The 18514-nt window shown below is 42.8% G+C and overlaps 1 protein-coding gene across 2 annotated transcripts in view; it reads right to left on the bottom strand.

Moving 5' to 3' along the window:
• LOC144115131 (putative phosphorylase b kinase regulatory subunit alpha) overlaps nucleotides 1-18514 on the bottom strand; it is a gene marked incomplete at its 5' end in the record, with an annotated part of 60588 nt that overhangs the window by 18415 nt on the left and 23659 nt on the right. For both annotated transcript variants that reach the window (XM_077649303.1, XM_077649304.1), the window contains 7 exon segments: nucleotides 3589-3632; nucleotides 3749-3847; nucleotides 3932-4061; nucleotides 15888-15966; nucleotides 16145-16221; nucleotides 17908-17985; nucleotides 18047-18128. In XM_077649303.1, the coding sequence (XP_077505429.1) occupies nucleotides 3589-3632; nucleotides 3749-3847; nucleotides 3932-4061; nucleotides 15888-15966; nucleotides 16145-16221; nucleotides 17908-17985; nucleotides 18047-18128 (589 nt within the window).

The raw sequence follows: 18514 nt of genomic DNA, 5'->3' as shown, positions 1-18514 counted from the left end.
GTTCTGCAAGAGGAATGTCGCCACAGCTGGACGCTCTTTACTACAGCCGTTTCTTGTAAAAAAAAATCTTTGCTATAAACAAAAAAAAAATTCCAGTCCTCTATGGAAGGCGAAATGGGACTGCGCTTTCACTTTACTATATACGAGTTTACTACCGTGGGGTTCTACTGTAGTATTTACCAGTCACTAGAAAGGCCTATCATAGAGTGCATGGGGCATGGATCATCTTTAAAAATATGCAAAACATGTTTGTTATCATTAAAAATCCCTGAAACCACTACTTTTAGCCTTTTCCTGTGTTGTTTTCTGCCCCCACTATACATTGTCATTAGTATGTGGTTAATAGTGTCATGAAAATAAACTGCAACCACAGCTTGCCTCTACTGCATAACAGGACAGCACATCCATGAACGAGATGTCAGTAAAGAAACTGCAGTAATGTGTCATACCATCGGGGGAGTGCTGCGAGCACTGTACCATATACAGTAAACATTACAGAATCATGACTGTAATGCAAGGAGGCAGTGTGAGGCTTTAGAAAAACAAATATATATATATATATATCCTCATCAGACATGTGCAGAAGTTTGGCCCGCCATTCTTAAAGGGACACTGAGGAGAAATTGAAGTTGGCTTGTATCGATAGAATAGCAGCTCCTGATCACAAGAACGCCACTCTTACTGAAAACAAAGCTCTTGCAATGTAGAAAATAGCAAGAACCAAAATACAGGTGTCGCCGCCACAGGCCAATCTCGCAAGTACAAGCGTGATGACTTCCTAGGACAAGAGGCGCCACCTTGGAGGAATTTTCCTTACTTCATGGAAGCCACGAATCTCTGAGGCTGGCAAAGGAAGGTTGCGCACCGCACCGCTAGCCGTCAGAAATCACGGAGTCTGCGTTTACGTCACGTATCGCGTCACTCCGTTCTGAGACGTCATAAGAGTTGCCGTGGCGTCATAAGAGTTCCTGAGTTTGAATCAGGGCGGCGGGAAAAACTTTTTCATCTTCGAATCCAAATTTCTTTGAAATAAATGCATCTTTCGCGCCCAGACAAGCGGCAACAAAGCCATGAAATGCCGAACTATCAGATTTTGCTAACAAAAAAAAAAATGATAGAGTTCTCCTCAGTGTCCCTTTAATGGTTTGGTTTAGTTTATAGGGGTTTAACGCCCCAAAGCGACTCAGGCTATGAGAGACACAGTAGTGAAGGGCTCTGGAAATTTTGACCACCTGGGGTTCTTTAACATGCACTGACATCTTACAGCACACGGGCCTCTAGAATTTCGCCTCCATCGAAATTCAACCACTGCGGCCGGGATTGAACCCGCGTCTTTCGGGCCAGCAGCCGAGCGCCATAACCACTCAGCCACCGCAGCGGTGCCATTCTTAATGAAACATCATTTCTCATGCCTGGGTGTCCCCATGAATGCACACAAAAAGTTTGGAAGCCTTAGGTCCAACAGTTTTTCCTTAATGAGTGTTACATACTCTCTGCTATCGGCCACGTAGCCTACAAAAACATGCAATGTATTATGATGTATATTTAGTCAATACATGCATGACAGAATGCGTATTTAAGTTAACCCTTTAACCGCCAAATGAATCCCCGAAAAAACGTACCAAAATAGCCAAACTGTCTGGAGATTTTCAGCAGAAATGGCTATTGTTAGGCTTAAAACACGGGTTAAAGGTGCAAAACGTGTTTCATGGACAGCTACCACCCTCTAATGTTGAAAATTGCAACCAACGCGACTGCTGACCATAACTCGTCTTTGACAGTGGGACCAATGCAACACTGAGCCGGACGGGGGTGACCTGTCATGAGTACAATCTCCCATGACAAATATAGCTCGTGTGTCATGGTTAGAAGGTTTAAAACAATCACATGATGAAGCACAAGGAGCTCGGGAGCTATTTCATTTCAGCCACCTCCTTCCAAACAAAAGCGAGAAATTTTACACAGGGCAACCATGCTGAACCCTACTGAAAAAAGTCGAAGAAATACGTGTTTCAAATGGGACACCCCGGCCCGAATTGCCCCTCCAAGAGTGACCCATAAATCTCCACTCCCGAACGAGGTCTTACACGAACAAGAAAAGTTAAGTATAATGTATGCAGGGTCTAATCTGGATACATATACTACAGGGAAGCCACAGCTAGGGGCTATGTGTGAACACTGCGTCATCCTCCAGGCTGTCATTGATATTTGAAGGCAACTTCAGAAATGCCTGTGACACAATTAAGCAAGGCAAAGTCTGTTATACGTTCATGCACGTCGCCTCCAATGCAGTGCTGACCATTGCCACAACCGTGTCGTGTCACATCCACTTTTTGCTGGTGCTGCTTCATGCTTTGTGCTGCCCAGTCCTGTGCCTGTTCAATTTTTTCCCTTCCCTACTCCACACAGCTTGGTTTGGTTTATGGGGGTTTAACATCCCAAGGCGACTCAGGCTATGAGGGACGCCGTAGTGAAGGGCTCCGGAAATTTCGACCACCTGGGGTTCTTTAACGTGCACTGACATCGCACAGCACACAGGCCTCTAGAATTTCGCCTCCATAGAAATTCCGCCGCCGCGGCCGGGATCGAACTCGCGTCTTTCGGGTCAGACTCCACACAGCTGTTCACTGCCTTCCCTTTATCAACAGTCTGCTCCACGTCACTTCTATGTTCATAGCCACTCTCTCTTTTGCCCATGCGTGCTGCACACTTTCGCATCTACGGACTACAGTTATTGTAAATGCCTTTTCCTTGCAGCTCGCAAGCCTGGTGGCAGAGGTCACCTTTTCTTGAAGAGCAGGAAAAAAAATCATGCTCTATTTATACCTTGGCTCCAAAATAACCTGAGATGTGTTCTAAAGCTGACGATCAGAGAAAAAAAAACTAGCCTTGTATTCATCCAAATACAGTATGTGCCCTGCAGCTTCCACCACAATAGCAATGCCAAGGAGAAAGACAAACATTGGCTTTGACAAAGGCTGGTTTGGAGCATTATTAGGGCTTATGAAAATCTCATACCAAAGCACATGACCAGTGCACAAGTTTAATGAGTTATTTCACGTACACTGATGTAACTCACAGTACTTACTCAGGAAAACAATTTGCACATCAGAAAACTGCAACTCGATTTATGGGGGGGCACATCAAAGTGGAAGGCTTCAGCAATACTTCAACCACCAAAAATAAAAAACATCCATTGTTCAACACAAGGGCGCCTTTGCCATTGGGTTTCTATTGTGGGCCATTAAACAAAACACGGGCTCCAATTTACAAATATAACTGCATGGCAACCATCATTTGTACAAAACATCTCTCCTTTATAATGTAAACTTGGAGCTTTAAGCGTTTTTGCTACCCTTTCAAAAGCCAACACCAGGAAGCAACCAGGTTAGTTGCTAAAAGCTGAATAAGAAGAAAAAGCACGAATTCTGCATAGTGAACTAAACAAAAGAGCTGAACGGGAGTGCAGAGCAAAATTTGAGTGCATTTTTAGTTGATCTGCTTATTTATCATAAGCGTTCCAGAGCAATGTTTTTCATGCTACTAATTTGCCAAAACATAAATAATCACTCATAAAAAACAGCCTACCTTGTTCATTTTGCTGCCTTGCACTGAAACAACACCGTCACTACCTGAAAGACATGCAAGAAATAAATATGTTACACTCATAAATTAATGCTTTATTTTGTGGCCAATCCACACAGACTGTACAGAGCAGAGAATAAAGCTGTCTTGGTTCTCTACTCACTGTTACATATGACAAACTCCTTCCCACTCAGAATTTGTCGCAAAAGCATTTTCATTTCATACGGACGCATGTTCAGAAGGTATTCGGATGCTTCATCGGCTGAAAAATGCAAGTCCATTAACTCAATGATGTGACTCACAAAACAACTCCCTAACTGAACTCTGCTTTGTCCAATGTACCCACCAGAACATTGAAGTGAGCGACCAAGTTCGGACACCATGACCTGAATGATGAGCCCCACGCGCAGTCTCAACATCTCCTGAAAGAGCTCTGGCTCTGTTCGAATGAACATAGACAAATACACAAGCAGCTCCTGCAAAACCAAGCAACAAAACATGGCACTCAGTACGTAGCAACTGCACACAATCTTGCTAACTACAACTGAATACCCAGTCTTTTTAAATTGCACAGCCATGTCTTGAATGCACACTAATGCTTTCATTGCCAATAGTAGTTCATAAGTATTGATGTTGCCTGTTGTAATTATTATAACTGCTGAACCATTGTAACCTACAACAGACCCTATGTTTTGGCAGCCAGAAAAAGTCATTCATACAACCTATAATGGGTCCGGAGAACAAAAATTAGTACCAAAGCATCATTCTTTCCAGTATAAATATACATAATGTTAAGAATGAATCAGCATTTTTTTTTTTCAATATGTGCAGTGATCTATTTCCTTTTTATAAAGATATAAGCAATATACAAAGTTATCAGTTTTTACTATATAATACAGCAACATTGTGACCCGGTGACATCATCACAGTGAACAGACATTTTTATCAGCAAAAGTGTCAACTGCAGAATAAAAAAAGGTGCCATGAGTACAGGGACATACAAGTCTGGGTTGGCAAGCATGCAGAACTCACTCCTCAAATATGAAGTTCAAGCAGTAACCAGCCACAGAGCACAGTTAACCATGCCTGAAGGTTGCTAACTTCAGCCAATTAAATTAAGCATTACGTAGCAAGGCACTAAAATTTCAAAGGCAGGGGATTACTAAAAAAAAAACAACATATTTCTTGTTCTGAAGTACTTCTGAACAAGCAAAATAGAAAACAAAATTTATAGTAAACAAAAAAACGAATTCATGCATCAAGACATGCATCATAATGTCTATAATAAAAGTCTTTGCAAAAAAACCCTTGGAAAGTGAGACACATCTACAAGCATAAAGGTCAAATTAAACTGTCATCTGAATGCACAGATTCATTAATTTCGCACCAGATGTAGGCAGATGAGAGCATTGTTTTGCAATGTTCTCACTCAAGATACCCATCCAGCACTTTTCAGCAGCTTCATCACTCAAATATCAAGTTTTCCTCTTCAGGCACTTTGTATTCCACAAGCAGCAATTAGTGGCCAGCTTTATCCATATCTCCATACATTTCATTGGTTCGGATAAGTGTGCTTGCCCTTAAAGAATACACTGTGCTTTAGGTATCTCACAGGCAAATTATCATCGCTTGGGGCTCGATGGTTTGTCCATACAAGAATCTGCTTCACTAAAGCAAAATGACAGCACAGGTTCAAATCCTGTAGGCCAGTAGGTTTGCTTTCGTGTTACTTAGGTTACTGAAAATTTTTTTATTTGGATTCAGTTCGATCCGACTGCCTGCTCTGAGGTTCTAGTAGTTTCATTTACTGACTTTCTTTGCTTTCTGCTGACCTCAATCGGATTGCACACTGTAACTCTGAACCGCAGAGAGGTCAAGGAGCATTTCATGCCAAGAACATATGTGCTTAATTAAAGGGACACTGAGGAGAACCCTATCAAATTTTTTTTGTTAGCAAAATCTGATAGTTCGGCCTTTCGTGGCTTTGTTGGCGCTTGTCCGGCAGCGAAATATGCATTTGTTTCAAAGAAATTTGGATTCGAAGTTGAAAAAGTTTTTCCCGCCCCTCCGATTCAAACTCGAGAACTCTTATGACGTCACAGGACGGAGTGACGTGCAACGTGACGTAAACGGAGACTCCGTGATTTCTGGCGGCTAGCTGTGCCGTCTAGCAGCTGTCGAAATGAAAGCTACCACCGCCGCACGTTGAAGGTATCTATCGGGGGTCGCTACAGTCGCTCTGTTTACGTTTGCACCGGCGTCTTGCCAGCGTTGCGATAGACCCCGTTCCCGAACCCGACGACGTAGTTCTCGCAAAATCTCCGGCCTGCATTTCAGCGACCTCAGCCCCACAGAGTGTGCGATGCTTTGAGGGAGCATGGTTAGGTTAGGCGCCGGTGGGTCGTTTCCCCCTTCCTCAGTGAGCAGCCGTTGCAAACTAAATATCATAACCCCAGTGCGGGGAGTCGCGGGGAGCCAGGACAAGGTCGGCACCTTGCACCCATCAGAGGCTGGCCGGGGCTTTGGGGCCAACGGATTGTGATTCCTTGAACGGCGCGGTTGCACGGGACAGTAGGCGACGTCGAGGTCTCCCACGGTTGCAAGGGCCACGTTATTTATTTTTTTGCCACAAAAAACGGATGTGTGCTCAAGGGCGGTCGTGTTTAAAGTTGGTGGCTTAAAACTAAAGCCAGCGCACGACGCTTCAACGGATTCCGCTAGATCCAACGGGTCCACTAGATCGGGCTCTCTCGCCCACTTGCATGTACCTTCAGACATGTACTGTGAATGGATTAAATTAGCTGAGAGCTCAAAAAGAACAGCTCCGCCCAACTGCCGAAGCTATTGAATTACGTCACAACGCGCACCTCGCCGCGGTGCCATATCAGTCTGGCCGGGCCGACGGCGGCTGGCGCACTCGGCGCGAAATAGAGACATGCTCCAAGTCTCCCCGCCAATGCGGTCAGAGTGCGCCGAAGCAGCCAAACGCGTCAGCGGTCAAGCGCAGTTGGAGTATAGAGGGTCTCGCTTTGGCCGACGTGACGTCGCCGAGCAGTGCGCACGCGCGTGTTACGCCGGAGCATAAACGCGCCTTAACAGAGCCTGCGCTTAACCGCTAACCAACGTATTCGGTGGCGGCATCTATGGGAGCCACTGAAACCCCCCGCCCACTCACTGAATAAAAAAAAAATCCTGTGCCGAGGTTAGGAATCGAACCAGGGCCTTTGGCGTTTGAGGCGGAGATGCTACCACTCCGCCACGACGGCTCAAGCTGCAATTATCAATGAAGGCGCATCTAGTGAATGCACTCTTCCGATGCAGAAATCTCCGCGCTTTCGCTACGTATATCCTGGCCTAACAGAGCTAGGCCACCAGCAATTTTTCTGAACTGCCTTGTACCTTGTCTCCCGTCCCTAATAAACGATTTTCGTTCAGTAGTTTGAAGTTGACTGGCACAGCCGGGAATGTTTCGCCGGGCGAGTGTGCGAAGACACAAGTGCTGCCTTGTACGATTACCGACCATCGTGTCATCACAGTTTTTCATCGACCGTGGCGATCATCTGACAAGCCTTAATAGGCTCTTTCAAAGGTTAACTAGCACTTGAAGCGGCACTTGGAGTTCCTCTGCTGTTCGGCGCTTGTAAATCGAGGCGCGTCAAAAACAAAACCGCGGGGCACGCAAAGCTCATAGACGCGAAGCGCCTTAACAAATCGAAACTCTCCTGGCCGCCTGTGGCACCGCCAAGCATCGGTTTTCTTTGCTTCCAACATTCAGGTTGTCTTTTGTCTGCCTTCTTTGTGTGATAAAACAGCACTATCAGTTTTAAAACAAAACTTACTTCAATATTGAACCGCGCAATCTTCCTTTGTCAGCCTCAGAGATTCGCGATTAAATTTAGGAAGGAAAATTCCTCCAAGGTGGCGTCTCTTGTCCTACGACGTCACCACGCTTGTACTTGTGAGTTTGGCCTGTGGCGGCGATACCTGTATTTTGGTTCTTGCTATTTTCTACCTTAGCTTTGTTTTCAGTAAGAGCGGCGTTTTTGTGATCAGGAGCTGGTATTCTATCGATACAAGCCAACTTCAATTTCTCTTCAGTGTCCCTTTAATATGCACTGATTTATTTCACTCCAGTTCCTTAAGCCGCTCATTTTTACACTTTTTTTATATGAATGTATGCACAAAACTAATACTACCATGTAAAATACACTACAGAGGTACTCCAATGTGTTTTTTGATGGGAAATGACAGCAAACTAAGGGGGGGGATGCCAGTCTTGAGACCGCCAAAAAATCGCAAACAAGTCAATTCTTAGGAAAACAGTTTTTCATACTAAATATACTTCAAACTATACCTCCGCAAAATATCCACGCTCAAAATGATCCCAAAGTATGAAAAAAACGGATACTTAGAGAGTTGCACGCCTGAAAAACAAAGCGCGAGCTTGGAAATAACGTGGCACTTCACGCAGTCGCAATTCGGAAACCGCTTTCCGATCGCTGCCATTTTGATGTTATTTGAAAGCTCATTTCGCATCCTTTTGTTGGACACTTCTCAAGATGGCATCACATCAATGCAGCCAAAGCTGCAAGCCTCTTTATCTCCAATCATGTTTTTGGAAATAGTCTCTGCTTTATGGGCTTTTTCTCTGGTTTGCCTCAGGCAACTGAAATTAGCTTGGAATCAATTTGTTCAGGAAGAGTAGAACTGTGCGGCGATGCTATTTTTAGTGTATTTTAATATATGAATTAAATTTAATTAGTTGCTTTCTTAAATTACCAGCCAACCCATTTTGCACATTCTAGTCATAGATTTTTTTTTACCAATGTATTTTCATTGAGGCAAGTGTAGAAACAACATCTGTGCACAAAGTGCATCTTGGGTGATTCACTTCAGTAAATATTTCAAATGATTTATAAACATTTCCTGGCTAGTAGCCTGTAACGAGAGCCCAATTAAAGTCACAAAACTGCTTATAACTCAAATTCCAAATGTGTTATTCAAACTCTTAATTGCATATTTGGGATCTACATAAAAAAACTCAGAGAGAAGAATCCTATCATAAATAAAAAAAATATCTTTAAGACCTGCATTAACCCTTAAATCTGTAACTGCCGAATTAATTCCCGCAAAATGTACCAAAACTGGAAAATTTTTGCCAAGCTTTTTGGCGATTTTTGGTGACAATGACTGTTGTCAAGCCATATGCTATGCTAAAGGTGCAAAACGTGTTTCATGGATGACTAGCACCCTCTAAAGTTGAAAACTGCAACCAAAGCAATTGCTGACCGTAACTCGTCTTTGGCAGTCAGAGCAATGCAACATCAGGCCGTATGAGTGATTTGTCATTGACAACATTGGTGCAATCTCCCATGATGAGTACAGCTCGCAGTTGGTGCTTAAAAGCTTAATACCCTTGCATGAGGGTCATTAGGGGTACTGTAAATAAATAAATTATATTGCTAAATTTTGTTCAAGCAATGACATGTAACAATCCTGCATTGATAGGCAGCACAGTCTCTGTGACAGAGTGTTGATCCTTAAAATCCAATCCTGGGGTTTGTCCTAATTGTGGCAAACAACTGTGAAGAGCAACAGGCTATGCTAGTTAGGGTGCAACCACACATGAAAGGCTCCCTGGACAAGACGAAGAGCACTCCCCCACCACAACACGATTAGACTATCATTGTGTAGTTGGCCAGTCCCTCAATCACGACTAGACCAAACGACCCTTGGCCCTCAGTCTTGCTGTGGCTGCAAAGCACATTTCCAAGGAGGTGGTCAAATCTGTTACACAGCAGAAGGGTACCAAGAATTTCTGGGTCTAGACAGGCTGCCCATGAAAATTGAACCTGGCAAAGTTTAACACTAGAACCCTATGAAGTGAATCTAACCTAACTGTACTGTGAGAAACTGTAATGAAATAAATGGAATATCACACATATTAGGCATAATAGATGATTTGGAGAGGCATGTACAGCATTAAACAACAGGCATGTCCACTGCTACAGAGGCCAACCTGACAGAAAAAAGCACGGAGTAGGATTCCTAACCCGTGAAGAAATGGAGGAAAGCATAAATTAATTTTTCAGCAAAAAGAAAAGGGAAGCAGTTACCATAATAAAGCTCTATAAAAGATGAAAATAAAAAATAGACACCTGTCCACACCACCCACCACCACATCATGGAAAATGTTTGAAATGTTCAACAAAGATGTCAAAACAGCCATGGCCAATGTAAAAATGCAGTTCACTATTCTAATGGCTGACTTTATAGTCAAGGTACAGAACAAGTTGACTGGTAAAAAGGCAGCTGGTAACTACTTATTTATTCACAGAATACCCGCGTCGCCTCGAAAGCATTATCGCAGGGGAGACAGTTTGAAAACAACGTGTTCTTTTCACAGAAAAAGCAACAAGAACATTAAGCGAAGTTAACATCAAAGTAAAACAAAACAATCAGTGAACATTATTAAAGGTAACAGAAAGCTAGAACAATAGTAAGACAGGAGTAGATTCTCAGGAATACAGTCGACAATAAAAATCGCGATTATCAAACACTGAAACACTCTTCCAGCAACAAGTTCCAGTCTCTCACAGTTTGTGGAAAGAATGATTTAGAAAAACTGTTTGTATTAGAATTGTATTCGCGCACCTTCTTGGAGTGGTCATGCCGAGTCGATACGCAAGTTGGCTCCAAAAGGTAGTTACGGCTATCAATTCCTGTTTGATTATAGAAGATGCAGTGGAAGAATTTAAGTCTCAAATTTCTTCTTCTGATGTTTAATGGTTCCCAGCCCAGCAATGATTTTATCTCAGTGATACTTTGGAAGGGGTTATAATTATTGGATACGAAGCGTGCAGCCTGATTTTCTATGCCATGCCACCACTACTATGCCATGGGCTCCAGGAATGGCTAAGAAGGAATAATGGTAGAATTTGAGGAAAGGAAGAGCCTAAAAATCATGAATACTCTCTTTCGTAAATGCATGAACAGAAGGCACACATGGAAAGGCCCAAACAAAGAAACTAAACATGAAATATACTTCATTATGGGCATCAGTTCTAGCACTGTGGAAGACAGAAGAGTTAGGCAAGGTAAAGTGCAGTGGCTACAAAATCATATCAAGTCCAAAATTAGCCTCGATTTGAAGTCAATGGGAGAAAGTAGTTAAGATGCAGCAGATAAAAAGAGTCAGCAGTAAGACAAAATGTGCCCTACTACAAGGTCTCACTTGAAATAAAATATTCTGTGTTTGATAAGGAGGATGAGCATAACATAGAAGCAATGAATGTGACCCTAACTAAACTAATCACAGAGTGTACAACAGACATAGAAGAAGATAAAGCAGCCAGGCTGCCACCCTTGAAAACAGCAACAGACGCTATTTAAAATAACCTAAAGAAATTATCAAAAACGATTGGTAAACAGGTGGTAAACAACAAGAGGATGTGTTGCAAGGATGGGATTGAAGAAGTACTAAAACACAGAGGAAACCTTAAAGCAGGGAGGAAGAAACTATACTCTGGCAAAAGCAAGGTGAACGTAGTAAAAGGAAAACGTGACAACATCCTTCAAAATAAGGACAATACAGTTAGGGTAGCAGATAATGCTCCTTTAATGCTACTTAAATGCTACTTAAATGTACAACAGTCACACCAACCAGAGAGCTATACCTGGAAATGCTAACATTAGAGATGCAGAAACCCTAGTTGTACATGAAGACGTAACGAAAATCTAACAAATAATGAAGAGAATAACGCAGTGGAAACAGCAGCAGCCATGCAGGCACTGCACAACCAATGTGTCAAGGAACCATATACAGATTTACTAACGAACACCAACAAGGATTGCTCAGCAACCCTAGTACTCTGGAAGGGCACAAAAATGCCAATTTAAAGGGGTGTCAGGCACAAACACAATCTCTTCATTGTTATTTTCTACATGTCTGGCAAGAAGTACTGAAAGCATTAAATCGGCAAAGGTAAGGTGTATGAATTACGGGGAATGGTCAGCAGTGGTTGACTTGTTGACAATGTTGCTCTGGTAAGTAACTTCGGGGGGACGAATTATAGTGAATCATTCTAACTATACAGACATTAAGCGTGCAAAGGTAGGCCTCGAAATTAATATAAATAAAACTAAAGTAAGCAGTACAGTAAAAGGGCAATTTGAAATAGGTATTATAGTACTGAAAGTAGCAAACCAGTGCACCTACAGACAAAATTCTATTATAAATTATTTACCATTCAGAGGCGATTACCGCACGGTGATCCATGCATACTAACGTCTTACGCATCATTACAAAGAAAACATGCAAGTAAAAATTTGGTGTCGGTAATTTTTTAACTAGGCATGTGCAAATATTCGATAATCTTGAATATTCGATTAAACAGTAAATTGTTCAATTCGATTCGAATATTGGGTATTCGAAATCTCAAAGTATTCGTCTCGAGCAAATAGCGTTTCAGGAACTCTTGCTGCGTGTGGAACTCCGCGCCGCGTGCCTGTGCGTATGCTGGAGCCGGTCTGTATATGCTCGCGGCAATAGACGCGAGCAAGCGGAAGTACGGCGCCCAGATCTATAGCTGCCAGGTGTCTATGGCAAAGCTACCCGCGATGCGCACGTGTCGAAAAAAATTTAGGATAGCGCGATCCGTTTCCGCGTTCCGCCAGTGTGCACGCGCTGAGTGGTCCTGACGGGGCAGGAGTGCTAACAGCTGGCCAGCGCTTGGTGCTTTGTAGCATCCTGAGGGTGATCTGCGCATGGGTAGAAGCTCTCCCCGGAAGCAGATTGCGCTATGTTAAATCTCTAGTCTAGGGATGCGCGGCTCCCTTGACTGCCGCGGAACGAGTCTGAGCTGACCATAGCTGCTGCTGTTCTCCGTGTGAAATGCACTAAACAAGCACAATGGAGCGAGCAAGAAGGAAGATAGCATGAGACATATGGAGATGGGTGCCCTTTTCCGACGCTTGACACGAGGTGGCGCTAGGCACGAGGTGGCGCCAGGCACGTGGTGCGTACGCGTAGCAGGTGTCACGGAGTCACTGCTTAAAAGCAACAGCTGTGCAACAATGTAGTCGCAGTTAAGAACAGCAGTTTCAGGACCTACATATAGGTCTCACACTCCCCATATACGTTGGCACCGCATGTAGGTCGGCCCCCCAATTTCCGATGGCCATTTCTGCAGAAAGTTGACACAGCTTCAATGAGTGGGACAAAGCTTCAATGCATTCTTTTTTTCATGTTATGGCCTCGTGCATTTGAAAAATACGTGATTCTGAAAATGCCTATTGTGCCATTCAACATTTTTTGAGAGCCAAATTCAAATTTTTTATTTGAAATATTCGCTTTAAAATTATTTAAAGAAAATTAGTCATTTGCTTCGAATTCGCTTCGAACCAAAACACCACTATTTGCACATGCTTTTTTTTAACCATCAAACAACACATGCATGAAACATCAAATGTACCATCACCAAAGCAGGCTGTGCAGTGAAGAACTTTTAGTTCACCTCTTAGCACCCAAAAGAAAAAAGAAGGCCTCCAAGAATCGTCAGACTGCTTGTGAATTATGTACTGAGCTTATATATTTTGGAAATGTGTTTACCATATGTTTCTGCATCAGATATAGTAGTACTTAGTACTGGCACATACTGCACTGAAAAGCGAGACTACTGTGGGAATGTATTCACCTTTCCTCTCCTTGTTACATACTCCTCCTCGCAATGCTAACCAGAACGAGACTGAGCCCCCTAGAAGACTGCCGCAGTTACTGCACCTTTACTCTCTGCTCAACTAGTGGAGCCTTTTCCACTTTTTCACGTTAACCCACTTGTTTCAACTCATGAAGCCCTTCAAAAATCATACTTTTTAAAGTAAACTACTCTCCTTTGTACGTTTCTTATAATTTTGTAGATCACCCTTCACTTTTGTATTGTACCATAATACTTGAATGCTATCCCTTCCACTCCTCTCTGTAACAAATGGATGGTCCTGAGATAATATAAATGAAAAAAAAAAAACCCTCAAGGTCTTGTTTCTTTAGCCAACCCCCACATTCACAAGTGCTGCAGTAGAAAGGCACCTGTCATAAAAATTCCTATTTTACAGGTAGTCCCTATGAAGGGCTGTTAATACATCTTCCTGCCTGGCCTCTGTAGACCCACCCAAATATCACATGCATTCAGTTAAACAACCCCAACCATGCAACCCACATATCATCAGGGATCACCTTCTTTACCTTTATAATGCAATGGCATAAGCTAGACAGCTAGTGGAACACAACAAACGCACTTTGAACTGCTTGTTTCACTCTTAAAGTTATATGGAAACTTTAAATCAAGAAAACAAACATCTGGTATTTCTGATGCCTCTTTAGTAATGGTGTGGAAATAAAGTTTTCGAATAGCCAATAGAATACCCTCCTATTTGATTCGCTAAATGATCAAATAGTACATTTTCAAAACTATTCAAAATGAATCTAATGTTTTCACATAACAGTTCTCAAAAAACTGGCATGATTGTTCAAATCAGTTTTCTTCTATGACTGTTTCAAAAACAGGGTACACTTTGATGCTGTCCAACAAGCTGCAGCAATCAGTCTGGGCAGGAAGGAGGAGTCAGTACCATGACATACATTCATGTGGCGATGTTCGTAAGGCTCATACACAGCCTCCAAGATTGGGTGCTGCAGCTAGCGGGCTAAGCAAACCCTGCCTTGATGCCCAATTTCGGAATTCATGACTCATATGTAGCTCGCGCCTCCCCTCATCTACTGAGGTGAGGCGCTAGTCCCCGGGTGGTCATAATTATTCCAGAGCCCTCCACTACAGCACCTCTTTCCCTCTATCTTCTTTAATTCCCACCTCCCTCCTTTTCCTCACGGTGCAGATGAGGTGTCTACCAAGAAGTGAGACAGTTGCTGCGCCATTTCCTTTGCTCGCTGTCATCACCAGTAGCAAAAGACAATTATCTCACATGCATGACACGAAGGTTATAGATTTCATATACCGACTACAGGTTGCATACTCCCTAGTGGAGAACAAAGTTGCGTGTTTTGACGGCTAATAGCAATAACTCCACAAGTTTCAACACCGTACCACTGCGCTGCTGTTAGGACTTAGCAGTGTTACATGTTTATTAATTTTTTTATGAATACTCATGCAGGTACCAAATATTCTTAAAAATATTCTATTCATATTCAATTCGTTGTCGTTCTTATTCAATTCAGTTTCAAGAACTATTCGCACACCCCCTACTCTTTAGACTTTTCTGTTCATTTTTACTTGTTTTCTTCAAAGAATATATTAGATATTACTTAACACTTACCCTGCATTTCTTTCTTGAAATGTGCCTGTTTACTAGGGTTATAATTAGGCCCTGTTGACCTGTCTCAATGTGTGAAATTTAACAAAACTAACAAATGTTGCATTGCTCAAGAACAAAACCATCAGTGGTTTTTATGGCTCAACCACTAGCTCATTCAGTTCAGGTTTTACACACTGGTGGCATGTAGCAGTGGGTTCCACTCAATAATACATCTGGGTGTGGCACTTGCCTGTTTTGTCCACAATAAATGTAAGTGTCTGCCATCTACAGCAGCGCTAAATCAGAGACACAGAGTTTCACAGCCAAATCAAAGGTGGTTGCACATATTACTAAAAAGACGAAGCAACTGTCAGAAAGATATCCGTGGCTCTCAGCTTCCTAATGATAGACAACGATATCCAAGGCATGTACTCATGTGACATTTTGCGGTACAGTGCTCAGCTTCAGCAGTGCAAACCGGAGTAGTTCATGATAGGTCGATTAGATACACTTGTAGCCTTTTCCCGTGCTGTCGGTGCATACTCCCTATTCCATTCATCACAAAATTTTCTTTGGTCTGGCGCAACCATAGCCCACAGTGATTTATTGTGAACAAAACAGGAAAGCACTGCACCCAAACATAGCATTAAGCAAGAGCTGCTGCCACATGCAACCTATGTGTAAAATTAAACACAAATGCGCCAGTGGTCCAACCGAGAGAAGTACTAATACTGGTCTCCCTAGTATCTCAGGAATCTCAGTCCACCAATCCAAAAGAAAATAATAGAGCAGAAGAACATGCTGCACTTGTTGCATAAAGTATAGCACAGATAATAAGCATGAGGGCAAAAAGTGTGTGCCATCCAAGTGATTGATATGGTGAGTACCATGCCATGCTTGAAAAGAGTGCTTGCCACATAAGAGGTGCCAGCAGGCAGGCAGGCAGGCAGTGGGAGTGCATCTCAAGCTCCGAAGTGAACCAGATGCCTTACTTGGGTCAACATAGCCGCACTTTTATCAGCACCATGGGCTTTGTAAATGATAATACGAAGCTGTTTCGCTGGCTGTGGCCTATAAACACCACAAAAATGTGTTAGTCCCCAATTCTACCAGCATATACACATTATAACGCTACTAAAAGACACAGCACATGCTGCTTGAGACAGTGCGTACCAGAACATTTATAGAGAAACAATAGACAGAGACACAGGCACAGATAGATAAACAAATGCAACTGCACGCAGCTTGCCTTGTGATGGTGTATTCATTCATTGGAGGCATGCCTACTGTCACTTGCTTCTGCCGTACAAGCAGATCTGTTACAGCCTGGAAGGAGAACAATGGTGTATGATGTTTGTGAAGAACCAAAAAATTTATGCATATGTGCCAAAGTACATCATCATTAAAGTAGCAGAAAAAAAAATCTTTCAGGCTTTTCATCCTCCCCCAAATGCAAAGAAGTGAAAACCACAGCTTTGCAGCAACCACACTCCAAGAGGGCTTACAGTACAGTGAAACTGAGATGAGGAACGGCTGCTCCACATCTGTCAGCAGAGCTCTATGAATGTGGGCAGCAGTATAAAGCATATGCCTTTTATTCAGCCGTCACAAGGAACCCAAAGAGACACAAGTGGCATCCCAGTTGTGTTAAATTAACACTCTTGCCTGGGCGAGTTGGTTCATTTCTAACAAAGAATGTACTTGCGCAAAGAACACAGGACACAACAAAGTAACACATACGACAAGAACAGAGCGTAAACTTGTGTTGCAGATAAAGCTGCCACTCAATGCCCATTTCACAACCCATCTTGTTTTGTTTCACTTGCAATGTGCTGTGCTGCCCTGAGCTACCGGCCACACCTCGATAACTGTAACTATGTTTATGCAGTTGGCATCGCATGCAGATGGTACACCTTTCAGTCAAAGACTAACTGTGTGCAAGTATGTGCCACTGACACCATTACTTTCATTTGTCCTTGTGTGCTGACTACCATCATGGCAGGAGACTATCCCGTACGGATGGACACTGCATAGACTGTTTTCATTAGTCATTGAGCTCGCAAATGTATGAAGAATTAATGTTAGAGCCACACTCACTTTGAATGATTAGTGTAGCTGCCATTAATGATAGAGCACATTAAAGCATCGCATGACAATTTGACCTACTGACAATTTTATTCACATACTAACTTGATTTACCAACCTTCTGCACGTGAAGAATTTCAGCACAGCCATCATGGCACTACACCACTACATTGTGGTACATTCACTATGGCAATGAAATATTTTAATGCAGGTTATTAAACATGTCACAGGCACCAGCAGTGATAAGCTGGAAGCCAAGTCTGCATTGTGAAGATCCTGTGACCTCCTTTTCTCTGTCTTCATGTGGCAAGGCCTAGCTCGCCAATGCGGTCTGTTAGGGCACCCTCTTGGTTTGTGGCATCACACACTGGTTCCCACAGTTTCACATGACACACTTTCCCTCAAAGCTGCACCAGACCACATCTGAGCAGTGCTGAAGGAGCAGGCCCAAGCAGCCACTGGGCACCACTCCCTCATTCAGATACAGCAGGGCTCCTTCTCCCCACACTGCAACATAGCATACCCCATTCACCATGTGCTTATCTGCTCTAGCCTATAAAAAGCAAGGCTTGTTGGGTCCCTTTGTGCTTTGCAACGATTGCAACACCATGTCCCTTTGCATGCAGACAATCCAAGAGATGACATGAACGTTCTGAATGGCATAGCACAAGAATGGCTATACAACTCTGGTGTTAAAAGACATTTAAGTGTGCAGTTTGTTACCAGCCACTTTTGCATCTTGTCAGAGTGATTTATTTAAAGCTATGCAGTTAAGGTGCATTTGCCACCCTCTGTGCCCAAAGACATAAAGATGCTCATTTGAATACACTGGAATTTCAAGGAAATGTTAATACCTATTTTTGCACCTTCTGTAACAAATCTGACTTGTGCAAGAACTCAAGGTGATGAAATTACACGAAAGTTTACCTTTGCAAGGTCCTCCACTTTCTTTCCCAGAAGGCCAGCAACATGTCTCACAAGACCCCACTTGTGTTCTTTGTAAGCCTGAAAGAATGACAACTATGAGCATACAGTTTCATTTAGTATAAATTACAATCACCCCTACCTTTTCATACAGCTCCTTCAGAAGATGTCTCACAGTGATCACACGGTTGCCGTCACCCAGCTCTGTGTCCCACTTTAAACCCCTGTTAAAGGTGAATCAAAAGCATACGTAGATCAGAGTGATGAAAGTAAATAAGTGCTACAACATGTCCCAGATGACAAGTACAGAAATTTAAAAAAGGTGCAGTGTATTAGAAGAAAGGAACAAAGTGAATATCTTCAGACATCATGTGGAATTGTATCAAGTATTTCTTCACTGTGCCTAGCTAATTAGGTGACTTCAACTAGACAACTTTGAATATGCTTGCTTTCATTGCTCTAGCATCGAAAGTTGCAGAACTTTCCAGAGTTTTTCCAGCTCAGTAATATCTTAAAGTACGCATTCACTGAAAAAAAAAAAATGCTAATCAAATTCAATACAAAGCTTATTTGAACTTAAGTTTGAATTCTGTGTAGCCAACTTAAGAGC

Source organism: Amblyomma americanum, chromosome 1 (assembly GCF_052857255.1).
Source record: "Amblyomma americanum isolate KBUSLIRL-KWMA chromosome 1, ASM5285725v1, whole genome shotgun sequence".
NCBI classification, from domain to species: Eukaryota; Metazoa; Arthropoda; class Arachnida; order Ixodida; family Ixodidae; genus Amblyomma; species Amblyomma americanum.
The sequence above is the reverse complement of the archived record's forward strand: the minus strand, read 5'-3'. Positions and strand labels throughout refer to the sequence as shown.